This window comes from Stegastes partitus, unplaced genomic scaffold (assembly GCF_000690725.1).
Source record: "Stegastes partitus isolate 25-593 unplaced genomic scaffold, Stegastes_partitus-1.0.2 Scaffold1782, whole genome shotgun sequence".
NCBI classification, from domain to species: Eukaryota; Metazoa; Chordata; class Actinopteri; family Pomacentridae; genus Stegastes; species Stegastes partitus.
Window position 1 is genome coordinate 302 of NW_007579513.1, and position 17,606 is coordinate 17,907.

The 17,606-nt window shown below is 39.5% G+C and overlaps 2 protein-coding genes across 3 annotated transcripts in view; one reads left to right on the forward strand and one right to left on the reverse strand.

Moving 5' to 3' along the window:
- Positions 1–292: 292 nt before the first annotated feature.
- rprd1b (regulation of nuclear pre-mRNA domain containing 1B) lies at positions 293–10,409 on the reverse strand. Of its 2 annotated transcripts, XM_008302245.1 has the most exons (8): positions 10,327–10,409; positions 9,696–9,919; positions 7,833–7,962; positions 5,692–5,825; positions 4,721–4,839; positions 4,427–4,553; positions 3,708–3,883; positions 293–2,494 (listed from the first exon to the last, which is right to left on the reverse strand). In XM_008302245.1, exons 2-8 carry the CDS (start codon positions 9,844–9,846, stop codon positions 2,345–2,347), a joined length of 987 nt encoding a protein of 328 aa, XP_008300467.1. In that variant the 5' UTR covers positions 9,847–9,919; positions 10,327–10,409; the 3' UTR covers positions 293–2,344. The 2 variants fall into 2 exon arrangements, with proteins under 2 accessions (XP_008300467.1, XP_008300466.1); XM_008302244.1 differs by having other exon boundaries at positions 9,696–10,372.
- Positions 10,410–14,383: 3,974 nt separating this feature from the next.
- The window catches only part of tas1r1 (taste receptor, type 1, member 1), a 5,374-nt gene continuing 2,151 nt past the window's right edge, over positions 14,384–17,606 (forward strand). Inside the window, exons 1-5 of the mRNA XM_008302246.1 lie at positions 14,384–14,568; positions 14,653–14,980; positions 15,051–15,815; positions 15,898–16,116; positions 17,170–17,290. Of these exons, the coding sequence (XP_008300468.1) occupies positions 14,384–14,568; positions 14,653–14,980; positions 15,051–15,815; positions 15,898–16,116; positions 17,170–17,290 (1,618 nt within the window). The remainder of the gene's footprint in view (positions 14,569–14,652; positions 14,981–15,050; positions 15,816–15,897; positions 16,117–17,169; positions 17,291–17,606) is intronic.

The window sequence follows — 17,606 nt, forward strand, 5'->3', positions numbered from 1 at the left end:
AGGACTTCAAGGATCTGCTGTTCATATCTTGGTGCCTCATACCACAGGACACCTTCAGAGATGTAAAGGCCACACCTCGATGGCTCAGAGCTGTTTTGGCGACACGAGGGGAGCTATCCAGTATTAGGCAAGTGATTTGAATGTTGTGACTTATCAGTGTATGACTTCATGGTGTATAACAGCTTTTATAGGCAGTGTTTGACTACAAGTATTTTTCAGTGACAAAAAGCTATTAACAACATATGTAATATATATATTTTTTGCGCTGACTTCATGCAAAATACACACAATATTTGTTCAAATGGTTCCAGTTTATTGGCGTCCACTGAATCACTTTCATTACAGAAAACCGCTGCCCCTACTGGTAGAGTCTTGGTAGTACAGTATGATTCCACAGAGAGAAGCGCATACCACACAGCAAGTAGGTAAGAAAATATCTAAATAATATCTACAGTGAAGCACATCTGGGTTAAAATGTTGCTGAAATCCTTCCCGGTATACAGCAGCTGTGATCAACACTTATTTAACGTAAAGCTGAATCAAATGATGCATCAGAATTTGACATCCAAGGCTACAGAAAGCAGATTTAACATTGGGGTCCAAACCAGAACACGTCTCGTGGCCTCAGTAGTGACACTAATGAATACATCCAACACCTTTTTGGTTTGACAAACAAAGCTGAAGCTGTTTGTTTTTACCTGCCGTTTCAGATACTTTGTGGTTGCTGACAGACGTTTACCGAGAAGGATTCGCAGCAGCATTTCTCACCAGAGCCTGTTGCATCAGCAGGTACGTTACAGCTGCTAGAATCTTCTTTTTCCTTGAGAGAACGCTCGTCCCTCCAGCAGCAGGAGCCGCCGTGTGCTTCTGAAAGCTTCGACAAAACGAGTGGTTTGTCTGAGTAAACATCGCTGACCTTTTTATCGTAAAACTTCTCCATAAATGTTTTGTTTTTTTTCCTTTCTGAATACACACACACACACACATCAGACATGAGTTAAACGGATGATGCGTGTTGTTCTGGCTTTTAATGTTGAAACTAAAATACTACTTTGGGGACTCGCTTACTCTTCCTGAATGCAAAATCTAAATCATTAGGCCTGAGATGTGATTCATCACCTATTTTAAAACACACATACATAAAAGGGGACTGCAGAAACGAATCCATTATATATTTAATCACTGGACATCTAGACACAAGCAGGACTGAGCAATATGTAGCAACTAATGGTCAGTTTAATCATTGTGGGAATTCAATGCTGTTAATAATTAAGCATAGTTTGGTTGTCTTGGTAATTGGTTTCCACATTGCTCAACCCTGCAGACACTAAAACATTACCACCTTTAATACTTTCCCACCATTACCTTCCCTCTTTAAGAAGATACTTTCTTTTAGACAGTTTCTCTTAAAGAAAACTTTGAAATGCTTTTATCTAACTTCAAGGATTTGCTCGGCCAAACTCAAACCTCAAATTAACAGAAGAGGCCTATTTCAAGCGTCTGTCCAAATTCAAGCATGAAAGCAGTTGCACACAGTCCCACGCTTCGGATTTTTCGTCTACAAATGCGAAAAATGCTTAAAAATGGAAACACGGAAAACAAGAATGTGTCTCGACTTCAAAAAAATCATTCTGTTTAATCAGACTCTACGAAGTGTCAGTGAGATGAGTGTGTAACAGCTGTCGAAACAACCAAAAAAAAAAAACCATGTACGCTAAACCCAGTTCTCTAAGTACACACACACACACACACACATACACACACACACACACACACATCAAAACCACCTGTCTGACTAAGGGTCAATAAAAAGCCACCAACTGAAAGCCAAATAATAAAACTAATGAATGGTACGTCCTCTTCACAGTGTAGTCACGACCTATAGGAATTTAGAGAGCCCTTCTTTGCTCACTAAATCAAAAAAAATATGCTCTGATTGACACGTCCTGACAAACAACATTCATGTCTACACATTGCTTCTTCAACCCGCCCCTCCCCCTGAAAACTGCTGACATTTCCAGCATTTAAAACAAAACTACTATTTTTTTTTAAAAATCAGGAAAGAAACTTGTTCCAAGCTGGTGAAGTGGAATCCTCGATGATCAAGCCAGTGTGGGAAAATAAATCCAGGCTGACGGAGTCTCTGTTCTCCTCTGCAGAGCGTTTTGATTTGACCAAACCTTCCATTGGACCTGCAGGTTTGCTAGCAGGTGGGCCGGCTGCTCTTCTGCGAGAGGTCTGACCACATGTGTCCACAGCTCGAAGAACTTCTGTGAGTCAAACATGGGGCTGAGTTTTGCTGGGGAGGGGCACGGGGGTGTTAGTTTGTCCGGGCAAATGTCTCTCAGTCAGTGGAGAAGAGGTCTCCGGCTGAAGGCAGCGGCGCCAGACCTCCAGTCACGTTGGGCAGCAGGGAAAGGTCGGGGAGACTCTGGATGTGGGACTTGAGCTCTTTCCTCACCTGGGTCACCCTCGCTAGTTTCTGCTTGTATTCCTGCAAAGGGAAGGACGACAAGAATGAGCTGAATATTAAACAAGTTACTCTGGAAACAGGAATGCTGAGGAAATACCAGCAGTCAGACAGAAAACAAGAAAGATTATCTCGGAAATGTGGGATTATGGGATTAATTCTGACTCTAATCATTTCCTTGTTTGTGTTTCTTGCCTTTTCAGACTTCTCTGTGGTGATGTTGGCATATTTCCAAACATCAGCATGTAAGCTGTACTGAATATGCAATCTGAAAGAACTGTCAAAATTAGTGTAGATACACCTGTAATATAATAAATAGAATACCGCTCATTAATGACTGGCAAAGACAAAACTTCACCACTGAGATTTTTGTCTCGCTGCTGACTGCCTGTGTTTCCATAATGTATTTTTTAGTCAGAGTTTGTTGTATATATATTCTTGCAAAAGTTAATGGCAAGAATTGTGTTGTGTTCAATGACGAGGATCTCAATTTCAGCAGTCACATCGAAGCCGTAACTAAATCCTAATTCTGGCATCTGCAAAACACAAACTGAGGAACTTTGTGTCCAAGGAAGATTTTAAAAAACTCATTCATGCTTTTAGTACTTATAGAGTGGACTACTGTAATACACTCCTGGTCTCCCCAGTAAGAACACTATTGAATACTTTGTTTTTTACATGCTTTTATTGTTGCTTCTTTTTTATTTTTAGCAGTTTTATTCAATCAGTTTAAATTCTTCTATAAATATGTACGCACTTTATCCGACTTATCTGTACGCTTTCTATGCTCCCAATGAGTTAATGCACTTTGTGGGAGATAAAAACACCTTTTGTGAATAGGTTTTGACTGAGCAGGCATTTAACTCACATAGACCAATCAGCTGTTTCCACCTCTTTCACCTTCCTCTCCTCGAGACAGCGTGAAACAAGGATAACACGAAATATTTATATCTTGACCAATCGAATACAACCAGTTGCCGTAAACGCTCAAGGCAACTGGTTAAGTTTGTTTCTTATTTTTCTTCAAGACTTTTGGTGGTTGATTTTATTTCCAGTCTGCAAACTCTACTTTTATTTCTGCCATGAGCTGTAGCCTCCACCACCACATTCTGACGACACCATGCAGCCTCGTTTATTCACTACAAAGCACTGAATGGAAACAAGCCTCATTTGCAATATTTCTGAACCTTTACATGTAAACACAGGTACTGTTGTGTTTGTGTAGGCTGTGCCTTACCTCTAGTTTCTTCTCTCGCTCCATTAGTGCCTCCTTCTGGCTGGTGATGTACTCAGTCAGCATGCGGGCCAGCTGCCTGCGGTCCTCCAGCTCTGCAGCCAGTCGCCCGTTGTACTCCGCCAGCAGTAAACAGGCTTCATCCACCGTTTTTGACAGCTTGTCTGCTGCTTCTTTGTCTAAATTGAAGCCAAAGTGGATTGTTGAGGTCACAGAATATTGTTTCCAGAATGTATGACTGTACAAGGCAGCACTTTCCCTGAACTCAACTGCTTGTTGTGTAATATGTGGTATATTTGTCCCATATTTCAACATGTATACTGTTGACAGTCTCTAGAACACTGACCTGAACAAGATGCACATTTTAACAACATGTACTATACATAGGTACAAACAGGGAACCATGGTTCTGACTGCAGAAACTGTTTTACAATAACACTCAATTTTAACAATTGTTCACATTACATTTCCAACAATATGTCCATTGTTTTTTTCCACTTCTTATTTTATTTGGATTTCCATTGTGTGCTTTTGCTCTTTATTGTTTTTCCTTCCGCTGAATCATCCCTTTGTTAGTGACAAAACTGTTGAAGGATTTTTTTCTAACAAAAATCAGAAGCATGTTGCCGTAACAAGGAAGAAATACAACAAAGCACATCCATGCTCGTGGGATATCTGCATACAATATACCAGGAGCAATAAATTGAGCTGCCAGGTCCTACCAGTGATCTTCTCTAACAGGGAAACATCCTGAACTTCTTGCGGCAACGAAGCAATCTTCTGGCGAACAGCTGCATCGCCTGATGCGGCGTTTTCTAAGTCCTGCAGGGCTTTAACCAGCTCCTCTGTCTGGAAAAACAAAGAAGTAAATAGGGTTAACGATGACCAGAGTAAGAGAAAACAGAATGAAGGGGAGGAGAGAGGTAAGGGTAGAAAGAAGAAAGATGGCACGGCAAGGAGAAAAAACCACAACCAAACATTATAACACTGACTTGACTACATATTGGCGTCCTTACTAGCTGAGTTGCAGAGGAGTCTGCGCTGTGAGGAGAAGCATGGCTTCTATAGTCGTCGTCCTCATCGTCTTCGTCTTCCTGGATTTTCTGATAGGTTCGTTTCACAGCTTTCTTCTCTTCTGCAGAGTCCAGTGTAGACACCAGAGACCAAGAAAATGCCATATTCAACATTACTAAACGACGTAATTCACCTTAAATATTAAACTCTGGACTAAATGAACGCTTAACAAACTGGATTCTTCACAGTAACAACAGGTTATGACTCCTTTTAATTCCATGTGAGTTAACTTGTTTGTCATTTTTGAAAAAGGAATTGTAAAAATGTCTAATTTTGTCAGAGTTAAATAATAATTCACCAGCCATCATTCAGCTATTTTCAAATGAAGTAATCAACATTTTAGTTCCACCGTCAGTAAAATGTAAAAAGTTTAGATTCTCAAAGTGTCCTTCAATATGGAAACTAACACAATTTGTAGGATTTTTACACTATGAAGTGTAAAACTAGTCTTGTACACGAATGTACAGTCCAGATAAAGAAAAAAATACAATAAAATTAACATACAAATACAAGGGGTTGGTGGGTCGATACCTAAAATATTGATATACTGACGTTACAACAAACTAACACATTTATTTCTCATTCTTCTTTGCACTTATGTGTGCTGCAATCAGAGAATTCACACTATTAGCTTTTGTAACTACCTTTAAAAATAGTTTTGTTGTGCATGAGATTAAGTAATCAACAGTGTAAAACTGTAAAGAGATGCTTCATGTTTGGTAAATTGTTCAGAGTTGATTAAAATATATTTGAGAAGTAGCGTGGTTTTAATGTCTGTGACCATGGAGCTGATTTTAAAACCTAATTTTGTGGTATCGCCCACCCTCAACAAATATAATGCACATGTTACTGTGTGTGTATATATATATTTATGTCCACGTGTAACTATATAATTATGCGATGGGATTCTAACCTGAAGGTCTGGGGCTGTTCGAGTCTTCTATGGCCAGTTTGAGCTGCTGAATGAAGTCGCTCCTGTAAAGGCTCCTCTCCTTCCAGATGTTGAGGAGTCTCTCCATGTGCTTTTTACAGTTCTCGTCTGCTTCACTGCAGGGTGACGGAGGAACAGCAGAGTTCATCAGAGGACAAGAGCAAATAATGACCAGCTCAGAAAATAAAACAGTTAAAGAAGAACCTCCGAAAAACCTGTGGATCGTGAAAGAACATACTGCAGTGTTGTAAGTAGGTGTTAGAGCTGTAACTGATTTCAGTTCAGTTTTTTTTTTTGGTTGTGCTGCTGTAAAAAAAACGCTGAGATTAATCAGAATCTAAATTTTATTTTAAAGTGAAATATGCCTTTAAAATATTACCCCCATTAGTCAAATGTTTTTGCAGAAAACAAGATTGAAAAGAAAAAGACTCTAACTCCAGCTCTAAGAGTTTCTGTGCAGAACTGTGTAGATTTACAGCTATTCAAATGTTTGGGACCCCCTAGTAAAAACCACATATTTGGTTGACATCCATCCATCATCTATACACCGCTTAATCCTCACTAGGATCATGGGGGGCTGGAGTCTATCCCAGCTGACTCAGGGTGAAGGCAGGAGACACCCTGGACAGGTCACCAGTCTATCACAGGGCTACACTTAGAGACAGACAACCAAGCACACTCACATTCACACCTACGGACAATTTAGAATCACCAGTCAACCTCAACATGTTTCTGGACTGTGTGGGAGGAAGCCGGAGAACCCAGAGAGAACCCACGCTGCACGTGGTGAACATGCAAACTTCACGCAGAAAGATCTGTGAACCGGCAACCTTCTTGCTACGAGGCAATGGTGCTAACCACCGAGCACCTTGCAGCCTTACTTGGTTGATATCTGAAGTAAAAATATAACCATACAAATATCGGTTCCTTTTAATTTCATCAACTTAAAATGTAATAAATCATGTAGCTTTTGGGCAAACTTCTTGTAGCGTCTCAGAACTCCATTGGCTCATTAAGCCTTAATTGATTTGTCATGAACTGTTGTTTGGATTCTACAGTTTACGAGACATTTTCTGACCCTTCAGACTAAACAACTATGAGATCCTCTTAGTAAGGATCTGACAATGAAGCTAACTGATGCCTACAAGAGGGGAGGATATAAAACGATTTCAAAGTGATTCCATCAGCAACTTCAACAGCCTGAAATGTCTTTATGAAATGGCAGCTAAGGGAAGCTGCGAAAGTCGAGACAAGATATCGAAAAAGACCAAAAACCACATCTACAGGCACGAATGCGATGCAAAGAAGTAAAAACAGCAGAGAAGCTGCAGGGCAGTTTAGTCGACACGGGAGTGTTGATGCACGATCAAAGTCAATATCGCAGAGTTATTAGCAGAAATCCTAACCTGCAATCTCATTAGAAAAGTCAGCGTCTGAAGTTTACAAAGCATCATCTGAATAAGCTACAGCTGTTAGGAACGAGTGCAGCGGACTGATGAAGTAAAATCTGTATGTTGGAGTATGGTTGGAGAGAAAAGCATTGGATGAACAGAAGACCGTTCCAACTGCTCAGCCAGGAGGTGGAAAACACTGTGCTTTGGAGTCATGTGGCATATATAGGCAAAGGAAGCACTGAGCAGATAAAGACTGGATTCCACTGAAAATCAGCTCAGTCCCAACGCAGATGTCGAGCATCAATTAACGGAGAGAAACGGAAAAAAAGGCCGGCTGTCACGAAAGAACAATGATCCGAAGCAGACCTCAAAATCCACCACAAACTGCTTCAAGAAACACCAGCTGCAGCTTTTAGAACGACCCTCACAGTCCCCTGACCTGAGCATTATTAGAAACCTGCTTTGTGTGCACAACAGCCTAAAAATATCCCTGAACTTGAAGTGATCTGCTGGAAGAGTGCGTGGAATCAAAAATAGACGGACTCTGAGCCACATAAAGTGTTTGAAAGCTTTGATAGCAGCCACAGGGGGGGTACTAAGTACTGACTCAGTGGGGGGAATTGGATAAACGGAAATCCTGTGTAGTAATGTGTTTTTATTGACGTATTTCCACTTCACACACACAAACCATAATATGTGGCTGTTTGATATATAGATAGAAAACTATACCTGGCAACATGGGAGCAGGCATCGACCAGCACAGACTCAAAGTCTTTGGTGAACTCCGGTCCTTTCTTCTTGCTGTTCTGGATGACATCGTTAGCCAGATACAGGAACGTCAGCTTCCTGGTGCTTTTAGCTGGAAGACACATTAAAAAAACAAACATTTCATATATGTGTTTTCTGAACCTACTCCATGATTAATTGCCCCCCTGTAACAGATATGTCCGGTAGCAGAATGAAAGGAGGAACATTTACATTTCATTTTGATGATAGGGGTAATTTTTTTTCTCGATATTCTGCTACTGTGGTCTGACTCATCATCAAGTGGTTTTACTCTGCTGGATGTCAGAACAAACAGTGAATCAAAAAATAAGATCTAGTCCTGTTATTCTGAAGGGCTGACGTAAAAACCTGACACTGGCTTCTAATTAAGACTGCAACTAACAGTTATTTCTATTATCAAATAATCTGTTGATAATTATCTTGAATAATCAATTAGTTGTTTGTTTTATAAAATATCATAAAGTCTTTTTAAAAATTGCTTGTTTCCCAAAGCACAAGATGACACGTTTTGTTTTATCCACATCCCAAAGATATTCAGTTTACTATCACAGTGGAGGAAAGAAATAAAACAAAAATCACTTTTGAAAAGCTGCAATCAGAGAATTTTAATTTTTTCTTTTTAAAAAAAATACTCAAACTGTTTGATTATCACAGTTACCGCTGATCAACTTAACAGCTGAGTGGTGAATAATGACATTAATAGCTGCAGCAGCAGCTCTGCTTCTTCATTGAAGAATCTCACTACAGAAACTTAAGGTCAAATGTGGTCTGTGTTCTTCAGGAATTGAAAAAAATAAACTACCAACCAACATTTAACAAAAAAAAAAAAAAGCACATCCGAGTTGTGTTTCATGGTGCATTATTCCTTTAGTAGTGTCAGTAATACTGAGGGTTTTTTTGCATCCTCCTTTTGTTAACCTCTTCAGACCTGATCTCTTGTTTGATCTGCAATTTTTATTATTTCATTTATTTCACTATTTGATCAAACAGCAAAGAGGAATAAAAAATAAAAATAAATATATATATAGAGAAGATAAAAAATATATTTAAAAATATACACATATAAAACACATTTTAAAAAAGGAAAAATAACAACAATAATAAAAATAATAATAATAAAATAATATATATTTTTTAAATTAACTACTGTGGTAATATAACCCAAAATGTGATGTCCATGCATGTGGACGTCAGGTCTTAAGAGGCTAAATGTATTTTCTTGAGGAAAAAAATAAATAAAACTAACAGGATTACTATATAGGCTTACAAAACATTCTTAATCAAACATCCATGTGAGACAAAATTAGAGATTTTAATGATATAATCTAGCCTCTTCATTTTTAAAGATTTTTTTTAGTGATTTCTCTCACATGTATAGGATACATGTTCTTCTACCAGCATGTTGCATGTTACTTTGCACTGTGTTTTCCTCATTTTTCCTACATATAACATTTGTGAGCTCCTGGATACCCTGAATTTATCCAAGGGCACGAATAAGGTATCTATCTATCTATCTATCTATCTATCTATCTATCTATCTATCTATCTATCTATCTACATTGTGGAGTTTAGCACATTGAGAGCTCAACAAGAACAGCCTGTTTGATCATATTTAGGTCTAAAAACAGCATTTTCAATCACACAAAGTGTCTTCAGTCTATTACAGCCGACTGAGTCAACCTGCAGCTGTCCTGTCCACTATGACAGGAGGCTCTGACAGTGTGACATGTCCCTGTGTTCATTGCACTGGATCTACAACATGCTCTCCCATGCTGTGTGTTTCTTGCAGCAGCAGTCAGCTCTCACCTTTTTTCAGCTCTCGGTGCCACACTTTGACGATGAGGCCCGAGTGTTTGCGGTGGTGGATGATCCACAGAGACAGGGTCTGGACGCTCTGCTGCGAGCTGCTCAGCTCCGACAGCTTCTTCTCCAGGGCGGGCTCAGAGAACGACGACATGCCGGTGTGCGAGTGCGCGCTTCCCCGGTGACCGGACTGACTCCGACCCGCTCTAAAGCCAATGAGCTCCGAGCTATTTTGGAGAAACTCGCACTGTCATCAAAACTGAAGTTGAGTCGTTAAGTTGCAGACAAGCAGCAGCAAGCAGCCTCCCGCAGCCCGCTCCGCCAAACGTCAGGTTTCTAACGCTGTGTTAGCGCTTCACTAAAGGAACTATTGACCCAATGTGCTGAACAAACCTTCAGAGTGTGAGCTGCTTTACCTGCGGCTGTTTCCTCACTGTGTGTAGTGTTTGTTTACAGCACCAGCTAACGTTAGCCAGCCGAGCTAAGCAGCCATCTGCAGAGCCGTGCAGCCCCGCGCTAGTCTGCGCCCTAACCCGAGTTTAAATTAAACCAGCTGCTCTAATATTCGTGCCGAAAACCTCTCAGCAAGCCAGCATATGAAACAAAACTATGAAAGACTCACGGCAAAACTCACACTTGGGCTTTGGTCGCCTAACTCATCAAAAAGATTGCCTCGAAAAAATGGCAGCTTGCACTTTCACCTCGACATGTGCGTCGCACAAAAGTGACGTAAGCAGAGTCGAGCATCGCCCGCTTTATCCAGAGATGAGCACATGAAAGCTCCTCTGTCAGTTAATAGAGACTACATTCTATTAAATCACCACTGTGTGTACATATGCATGGTATAAAATGACCCCTATTTGTACATCTACATTTTGCAAGACTAAACCTCCATGTACATATACATTTTTAAAGCCAAACCATGTATACACACACAGTCGTCCTGAAATGTATTCACACCCTTCCATTAAAGACAAGACAAATGTCCCAACAGTCACTCAAATAACTAGAAACTGAACGAAGTAATAATAAATAAAAATTTGCTAAATTATAATTTCATGAAATAAGACACTGCTTTTGAATTGTGGTTGAAAAGAATAATTAAAAAAAACAACGATGAGCTGATGAGCAGTGGGCCAAAGTCAAAAACCCTGTCAGCAGGTGCAGAAGTCTGACTGAGAGTTACAGAAAACACTTGATTGCAGTGATTGTCTCAAAGAGTTGTTCAACTAAATATTAGTTTACAGGTCCCATCATGCTTGTTTGAGTGTTTGGTTTTGTTTTGGGTTTTTTTGTTAGTTTTTTTAATGTTTCTGTTAAACCACTATTCAAAAGCAATGTCATGATTGTCTTTTTTTTATTTATTTTTCTTAATGATTATTACTTTTGTCAGTTTCAACTTATTTCATTGACAGCTGTTTTTTTCCCTTCTTTAATGGGAGGATATGAATAAATCTGAGGATGACTGTATATATTTTATTTTTAAAACCCTGTATTGTAAATATTCATTAAAAAAAACTGGGCTCATATTTTGCTATTATTGCTAAATAATATGCATTTTTAAATATTTAATTTAAATATCAATTACCTGCTTCATTTTACGTATATGATGTTTATTTACACAAAAATGCACCTTGTAGCTGGCTTTTTTTCGAGTTATTGTTGGATCAAAAAATACGGATTATATAAGGATTCAATCAAAGGACAGAAGGAGGAAAAATGCCAAAAACAATCACTAGATCAACAGGAATTTTATAAAGGAGCCTCCTGAAGTTGCAGAGCAGATTATTGAACCAAACAAACATAACGACTGTGCAAATATAGTTTAGGATTCTGAGCCATTTGATGTGCTTAGCGTAAAATCCAGAATATAATTTCTTACAGTTTACGCTGTGACATGTGATTACAGGGAAAGCACAGGCATAAATAAAAACAATATCTCATTCAGTCAAAGCTTTGTATTGAAATCACCTGAAAAAGCATCATCAGATCTTGTCAATAGCAACTGCAAAACTGGATGGCCAAATGAACACGCTTGAGGATAAAAATCATAAGGTTATGGGAAGTTGTTGAAATAGAATAAGTCTACTAATCCTAACCTGCAGGCCACAGTGAGATCTGAAAAACTCCAAATGCAAAAGCTACTTATACTGTAAAGAGTAAATAACATTTCAATGTTGGTGTTTAAAATTTATCAGCCCCAACTTTAGTAAAGCTGATGTTCTGAAATGAAACACAACAAATTCAGAATCTATTTTCGTCCTTTTTCATCATTTTGATGGTCTCTTCGGCAAATGTAACATGCTGGGCAACCTTCAAAAAATGGTGCTGGTTGAATTTTTATAACAGATACAGCTTTGTCTGGTAGGAACCTCCAGGATGAAAGGATTAACCATGGCTGCATTACACTTAGATGTCTGAGGGTCTTTGTGTCATACATGCTGAGTCACACTGGTATGACTAAATGAAACAGTAAAACAGCACGGAACTGCTATTCATTTTAATATTTACATCTATAAAAAAAAGTCTTCTGCACAATAAACCCCTTCTGAGACTTTTTTTTTTTTTTAGACTGATCTGACAGGCGTGAACAACAGATGACTTGTTGCACAGTTAAAGGAAACACAAAACTGTCTAATACATCTACACATGGTCTGTATGAGACTATCTGTGGTCAAAAAAAAAGAAAAAAAGAACAGATTTCTTTTTATATCATTTAAAAGCTGCTGCATCAAATTTACCGTTTCAGCTACAAACCTGTTATTGACAAGAAAACCTGCTTGGCTCATATGGAGCTATTAGCAAACACTTCTGTTAAAAAAAAAACTTGCACTGTACAAACAATTTCACTCAAATTTCTGTGTTTGAACAGACAAACCAATTTACATGTCCATTTGCCTCCACAAGACTGTGGTTGTCAAAATGCACAATATTCCTGTCAAAGCGTTGGGTTTGGGATCAGGACGCAGGTGAGCATCAGGCAAATTGTTTGTCAGTGCTACAGGTGTGTTTAACAAAATGAGGCTCAAATATCAACCAAAATGCAAATTCAGACACACCTGTACAGACCTTTTACAAAATAATAATACGGTTTAACTTGTTAAAGCGGAAAAACACAGGTAGCACTAACTAATGAAGGTTTTACTTCTTCTTCCAGTCAGATGAATCAAAGAGCCAGAAACAGAACTTAATATGAGACACTGACAACAATAATAACGACATGATGCAGCAGATTATTACTGTATTACTATTACTGCGCAATACGTAATCAAACATGTAGCGTCTGTTCAAACATTATGTTACTATAATTATGTTTAACAAATCTAAAGTTCACACTCAGAGCAGCATTTAGGGGTTTGGCATTAATTCACAGGAGTGAAAACCACAGATACTTCAACAGACAATTTTGTTTGTCAAAGTAGTTTTTCTTATGGATTAAATGACTGCAGTGCATCAAGACATACTTTCTGCTTTCTGCTACTTTCATTACAAGTTAGTGCTTCCCTGTTTGCATGTTAAATTTTATTTTGCAAATGTCCGCGTGACCAACCTAAAAACAAATAATTCTTTGAGGAATTTAACTCAAATGTATCACGAAAGATATAAAAAGTGACATCTGGCTGTTTCTGTTAAGCTTTTAATGGTCTGTTGTTTGCTAACGAAACTTTGCGTTCTTTTTGTTTCGTCACAAAATTACTTTAAAGTCATCTTTTTTCACCCCCTGAGAGATCTCTTGAAAGGTTTTACAGCATTTCTGTTTTAGGTATTGCATTGGACTTATTTGTGCAGAGACTTTCTTTCTCAAGATTTGATGCTTTCAACCTTCTTGCACCTCAACATTGCATCATGAGAAGTGCTCCTAAAAAGAAAAAACTAAACTGTCAAAAAAAAAAGACAGGATCATAGCCGCCTTACACGTGTATCTAGTTAAGGAGTAAATGAAGATATTTGAATTCTCAAGTGTCATCCAGGGCTGTAAGGTGGAGCGGTGGTTAGCACTGTTGTAAGAAGGTCTTCCTCCCACACAGTCCAAAAACATGTTGAGGTTAACTGGTGATTCTAAATTGTCTGTAGGTGTGAATGTGAGTGTGCTTGGTTGTCTGTCTCTAAGTGTAGCCCTGTGATAGACTGGCGACCTGTCCAGGGTGTCCCCTGCCTTCACCCTGAGTCAGCTGGGATAGACTCCAGCCCCCCATGACCCTAGTGAGGATTAAGTGGTGTATAGATAATGGATGGATGGATGGAAGTTTCATCCAGATACACAAAAACTATTAAGAGGGCTGTTTTAAATATCTGTTAAAACTGACTGAAATTAGACAAAATGTTTTACTCAGATTATATATATTTTTTTTAACATCCTGAATGAACTGAGACAAAAGTTTTATGACTAATAGCTCTGCACTGAATAACAAACTGTTGGTGTTTTCTCTGGTTTAAAGTTACATGAAAAAGTAATTTAAAAGAACCAGTCTGCCTTTTCATGGCTTATTACACTTATACAACTAATTTTAATGGGAGGGAAACTCTACAGTCACACAAACAAATCCAATATGCAAAGAGGCATCACTCAACAAGCATTCCCCAGAAACATGCAAAACCCAACCCTCTGTCAGTCCACACTTTGAAAAACATCCCTGATCTGTTTCTACAAGCCACACTGAGCTTCTCTGAGCTGGAGGTGAAGTATGGACATGCTTGGTTCTGTGTTTCTGGCCTTAAGCGGCCTGATGCTGCAGTTAGTCGATGGGGAGCTAGATTACACCTCCCAGGGACAGGGGATGCAGCTTCAGGGTGACTTCTCCATCGCTGGATTCTTTCCTCTCCACTATATCGATCAGCAAAGTACTCATTTGCCTGCTTTGCTTCCAACCAATGAGTGAGTTTAAACTTCCAACCTCAGTAATCAAATGCATATAATTTTTCTTTTGTTTGTCATAATGCCTTTTTTGCATGTTATCAGAGGTGAAGCCAACAAACATGGATTTCACATGATGCAAGCCATGAGGTTTGCCGTGGAGGAAATCAACAACGCCAGCGGACCGCAGTCTCTTTTACCAGGAGTGAAGCTTGGCTACCAGATCTACGACGTCTCCTCGAAGTCGTACGGTATCCTGGCAGCTCTGGACCTGTTGGAGCAGCAGTCCCAGAATCCTTCTGTGTCCAGCTCAGAGGGAGAAACAAGCACAAACTCCAGCAAAGCTCAAAGAACATTGGCTGTTATTGGGCCAGACAGCAGCAGCAAAACGTTCACCCCTGCTTCTTTGCTGGGGGCCTATCTTGTACCACAGGTAAGTTTTGAAAGATAAATGTATAAATAAAGAGCAGAATCTTTCCTGACATTCTCATTTGTCATTATAGATCTCCTATGAAGCATCAAATGAAATGCTGAGCAACAAGTTCCTCTATCCATCCTTCTTCCGCACAATCCCCAGCGACAAGAACCAGGTGAAAGCCATGCTCCAGATCCTGGCTCGCTTTAACTGGACTTGGATCGCTCTCCTGGGCAGCGACAACGCCTATGGACTGGAGGGGATGCAGACTCTAGCCAAGCATGCATCAGAGTACGGCATCTGCATCGCCTACCAAGGAGTCATCCCCGCCTACAGAGCTGAAACAGTCCAGGTCATGAGGAACGTGGTGGAGAACCTCCTGACAATCAAAGTCAATGTCATTGTGGTGTTCTCCAGCAAGACCAAACTCAACAAGTTCATGCCATTCGTCCTGGAGCGGAACATCACGGACAAGGTGTGGATCGGGACGGAGGACTGGTCAGCATCTTCTCTCATATCTGGAATACCTGGGATCCAAACCATCGGCACCGTGATTGGCGTGTCCGTCAAGTATGTGGCCTTTTCTGGTTTTGAGGAGTTCGAGCGAAGGGCGTTTGAAGCTTCTATGCAGCACAGCCAGGAAGACTCTGGGCGTCCCACGAATGAAGGCAACATCTGTCTGCAGAGCACAGACCTGTACAGCCTCGCCAGAAGGAATTTCTCTCTGGAGAAATACGACATCACCTCTTCCTTTAACGTGTACACGGCGGTCTATGCTGTGGCTCACGCGCTGCACCAAACACTTGGTTGTGACTCTGGAGAATGCAGCAAGAGACACGTGCATCCGTGGGAGGTAAGATGATGGAAAATTGTGTTTCATTTTTCAAACAATGACTATTTTGTCACTGATATTTCCCTTTTCCTCTCTGTCTCAGCTTCTGTATTGGCTGAAGCAGGTGCGGTTCTCTCTGAAGAACACCTCTGTGTACTTTGATGTGAACGGTGACCCACCAACGGGGTACGATATTATTTCCTGGGTTTGGAGGGGGAACGACTGGTCCATCAGGATCGTCGGCTCCTTTGCACCGGATCCCATTTCGCTCACGGTGGACGCTGATCAGATCGAGTGGTTCAGCAGAGGAGACTCAAGAAAAGTAAGAACAGGATGGTGTATTTTTGAGTACAGCATGAGTGATATTTAAGTTTTTCTGTTTTATTTTGTTTGTGGATATAAAAAATATAAAATCATGAGCATCATTTGAATAAAAAGATAAAAAGTATAATGAAGAAAAATCTAAAATTGTAATAGAAAATGTTAGTATGACACCTGCAGTAGACAGTTTTTAATATTACAATGTGGTCGTACTGATAATCATAACTGCTGCAATCTAATTTTAAAAAGCAAAGACAACAACAATCTTGATGCTTGGTGAGTAAAAAGTGAATTTGTGAAGATTGCTTTCCATTGCTTTGCTCCATGTCAATGGAATTAATACAAAGAACGATAAAATGTGAACCTTCCACCCTGTTGGATCAATGGAAACCTATATTTAAGTGGGTTTTTAAAATACTGTTCATGTTTGCTTTGTGCTTCTGTCTGTGTTTAGTTGTGTGTCTTATAGCGATTCTTTTTTCTTCTGCTGTACTCTGGTCTTTCCTGCAAGTGAGATCTTGATCCTGTGGTGAATTACTTATCTGACTACCACGCTTTCTTCTATGCATATATCATCTGTACAGTTTATTATTCTGGGTTTCACTCTCCTAAATAATTGCCATCATATTTTAACTTTTGTACATATCAGCACATCTCTTAAATATATACTTAAACAAATACAGAATTTATTTAAGATAAGATAACACAAGGTTAAACTAGACAAGATGAATCTGAATTTTTTTCATCCAGATGACTTTTTTGCCAGATATTGCTAAAAACACACACACACACAAAATGACATAAGAATTCAGTGCCTAAAAAGTAGAAAAGCAAAAGACATTATTACATCACATTACTAAAAAAAAAAGTACAATAAGTAAGCTAAAGTAAAGAGTAAAAAGTGAATGTTGGCAATGATACTGAGCTCATAAGTAATATCACACATGATCATGAAATCTTACACATGATACTGAAACTGGTCAATCTCACAGACCTTTAGGTTATTCACAATATTTTACCCTCTTCTCTTTCAAACCCTGCTGGTTGTGTGTAGGTGCCGCAGTCCATCTGCTCTGCTCCCTGCCCGAGAGGCCACAAGAAGCTGCTGACAGGGCAAAACACATGCTGCTTCGACTGCCAGGCCTGTCCTGCTGCCACGTTCCTCAATAAAAGTGGTAAATAGAAAAAAACCAAGTCAGAGCAGAGAGTTTCTCAGATCCAGTGTTTGGTCCTTGAAGAACAATGAGAGTGACTAATGAATCTGCATGTATTATAAATGTCATAATCCCACCTCTTTCTTATCTCATAGCAAAGATAGGACACTGTACAGACTTTGTAAAAGATTTAGCAGTTTACTGTAAAACCCTGTTGCATGTCTCGGCTCACGGCATCATCAGTGGTGCTGATGAGTAGATGCATGTGTGAAGCATGTGATGGTGGCTTCTGGAAAGTGTTTAAGCATCCATCCATCCATCCATCCATCCATCCATC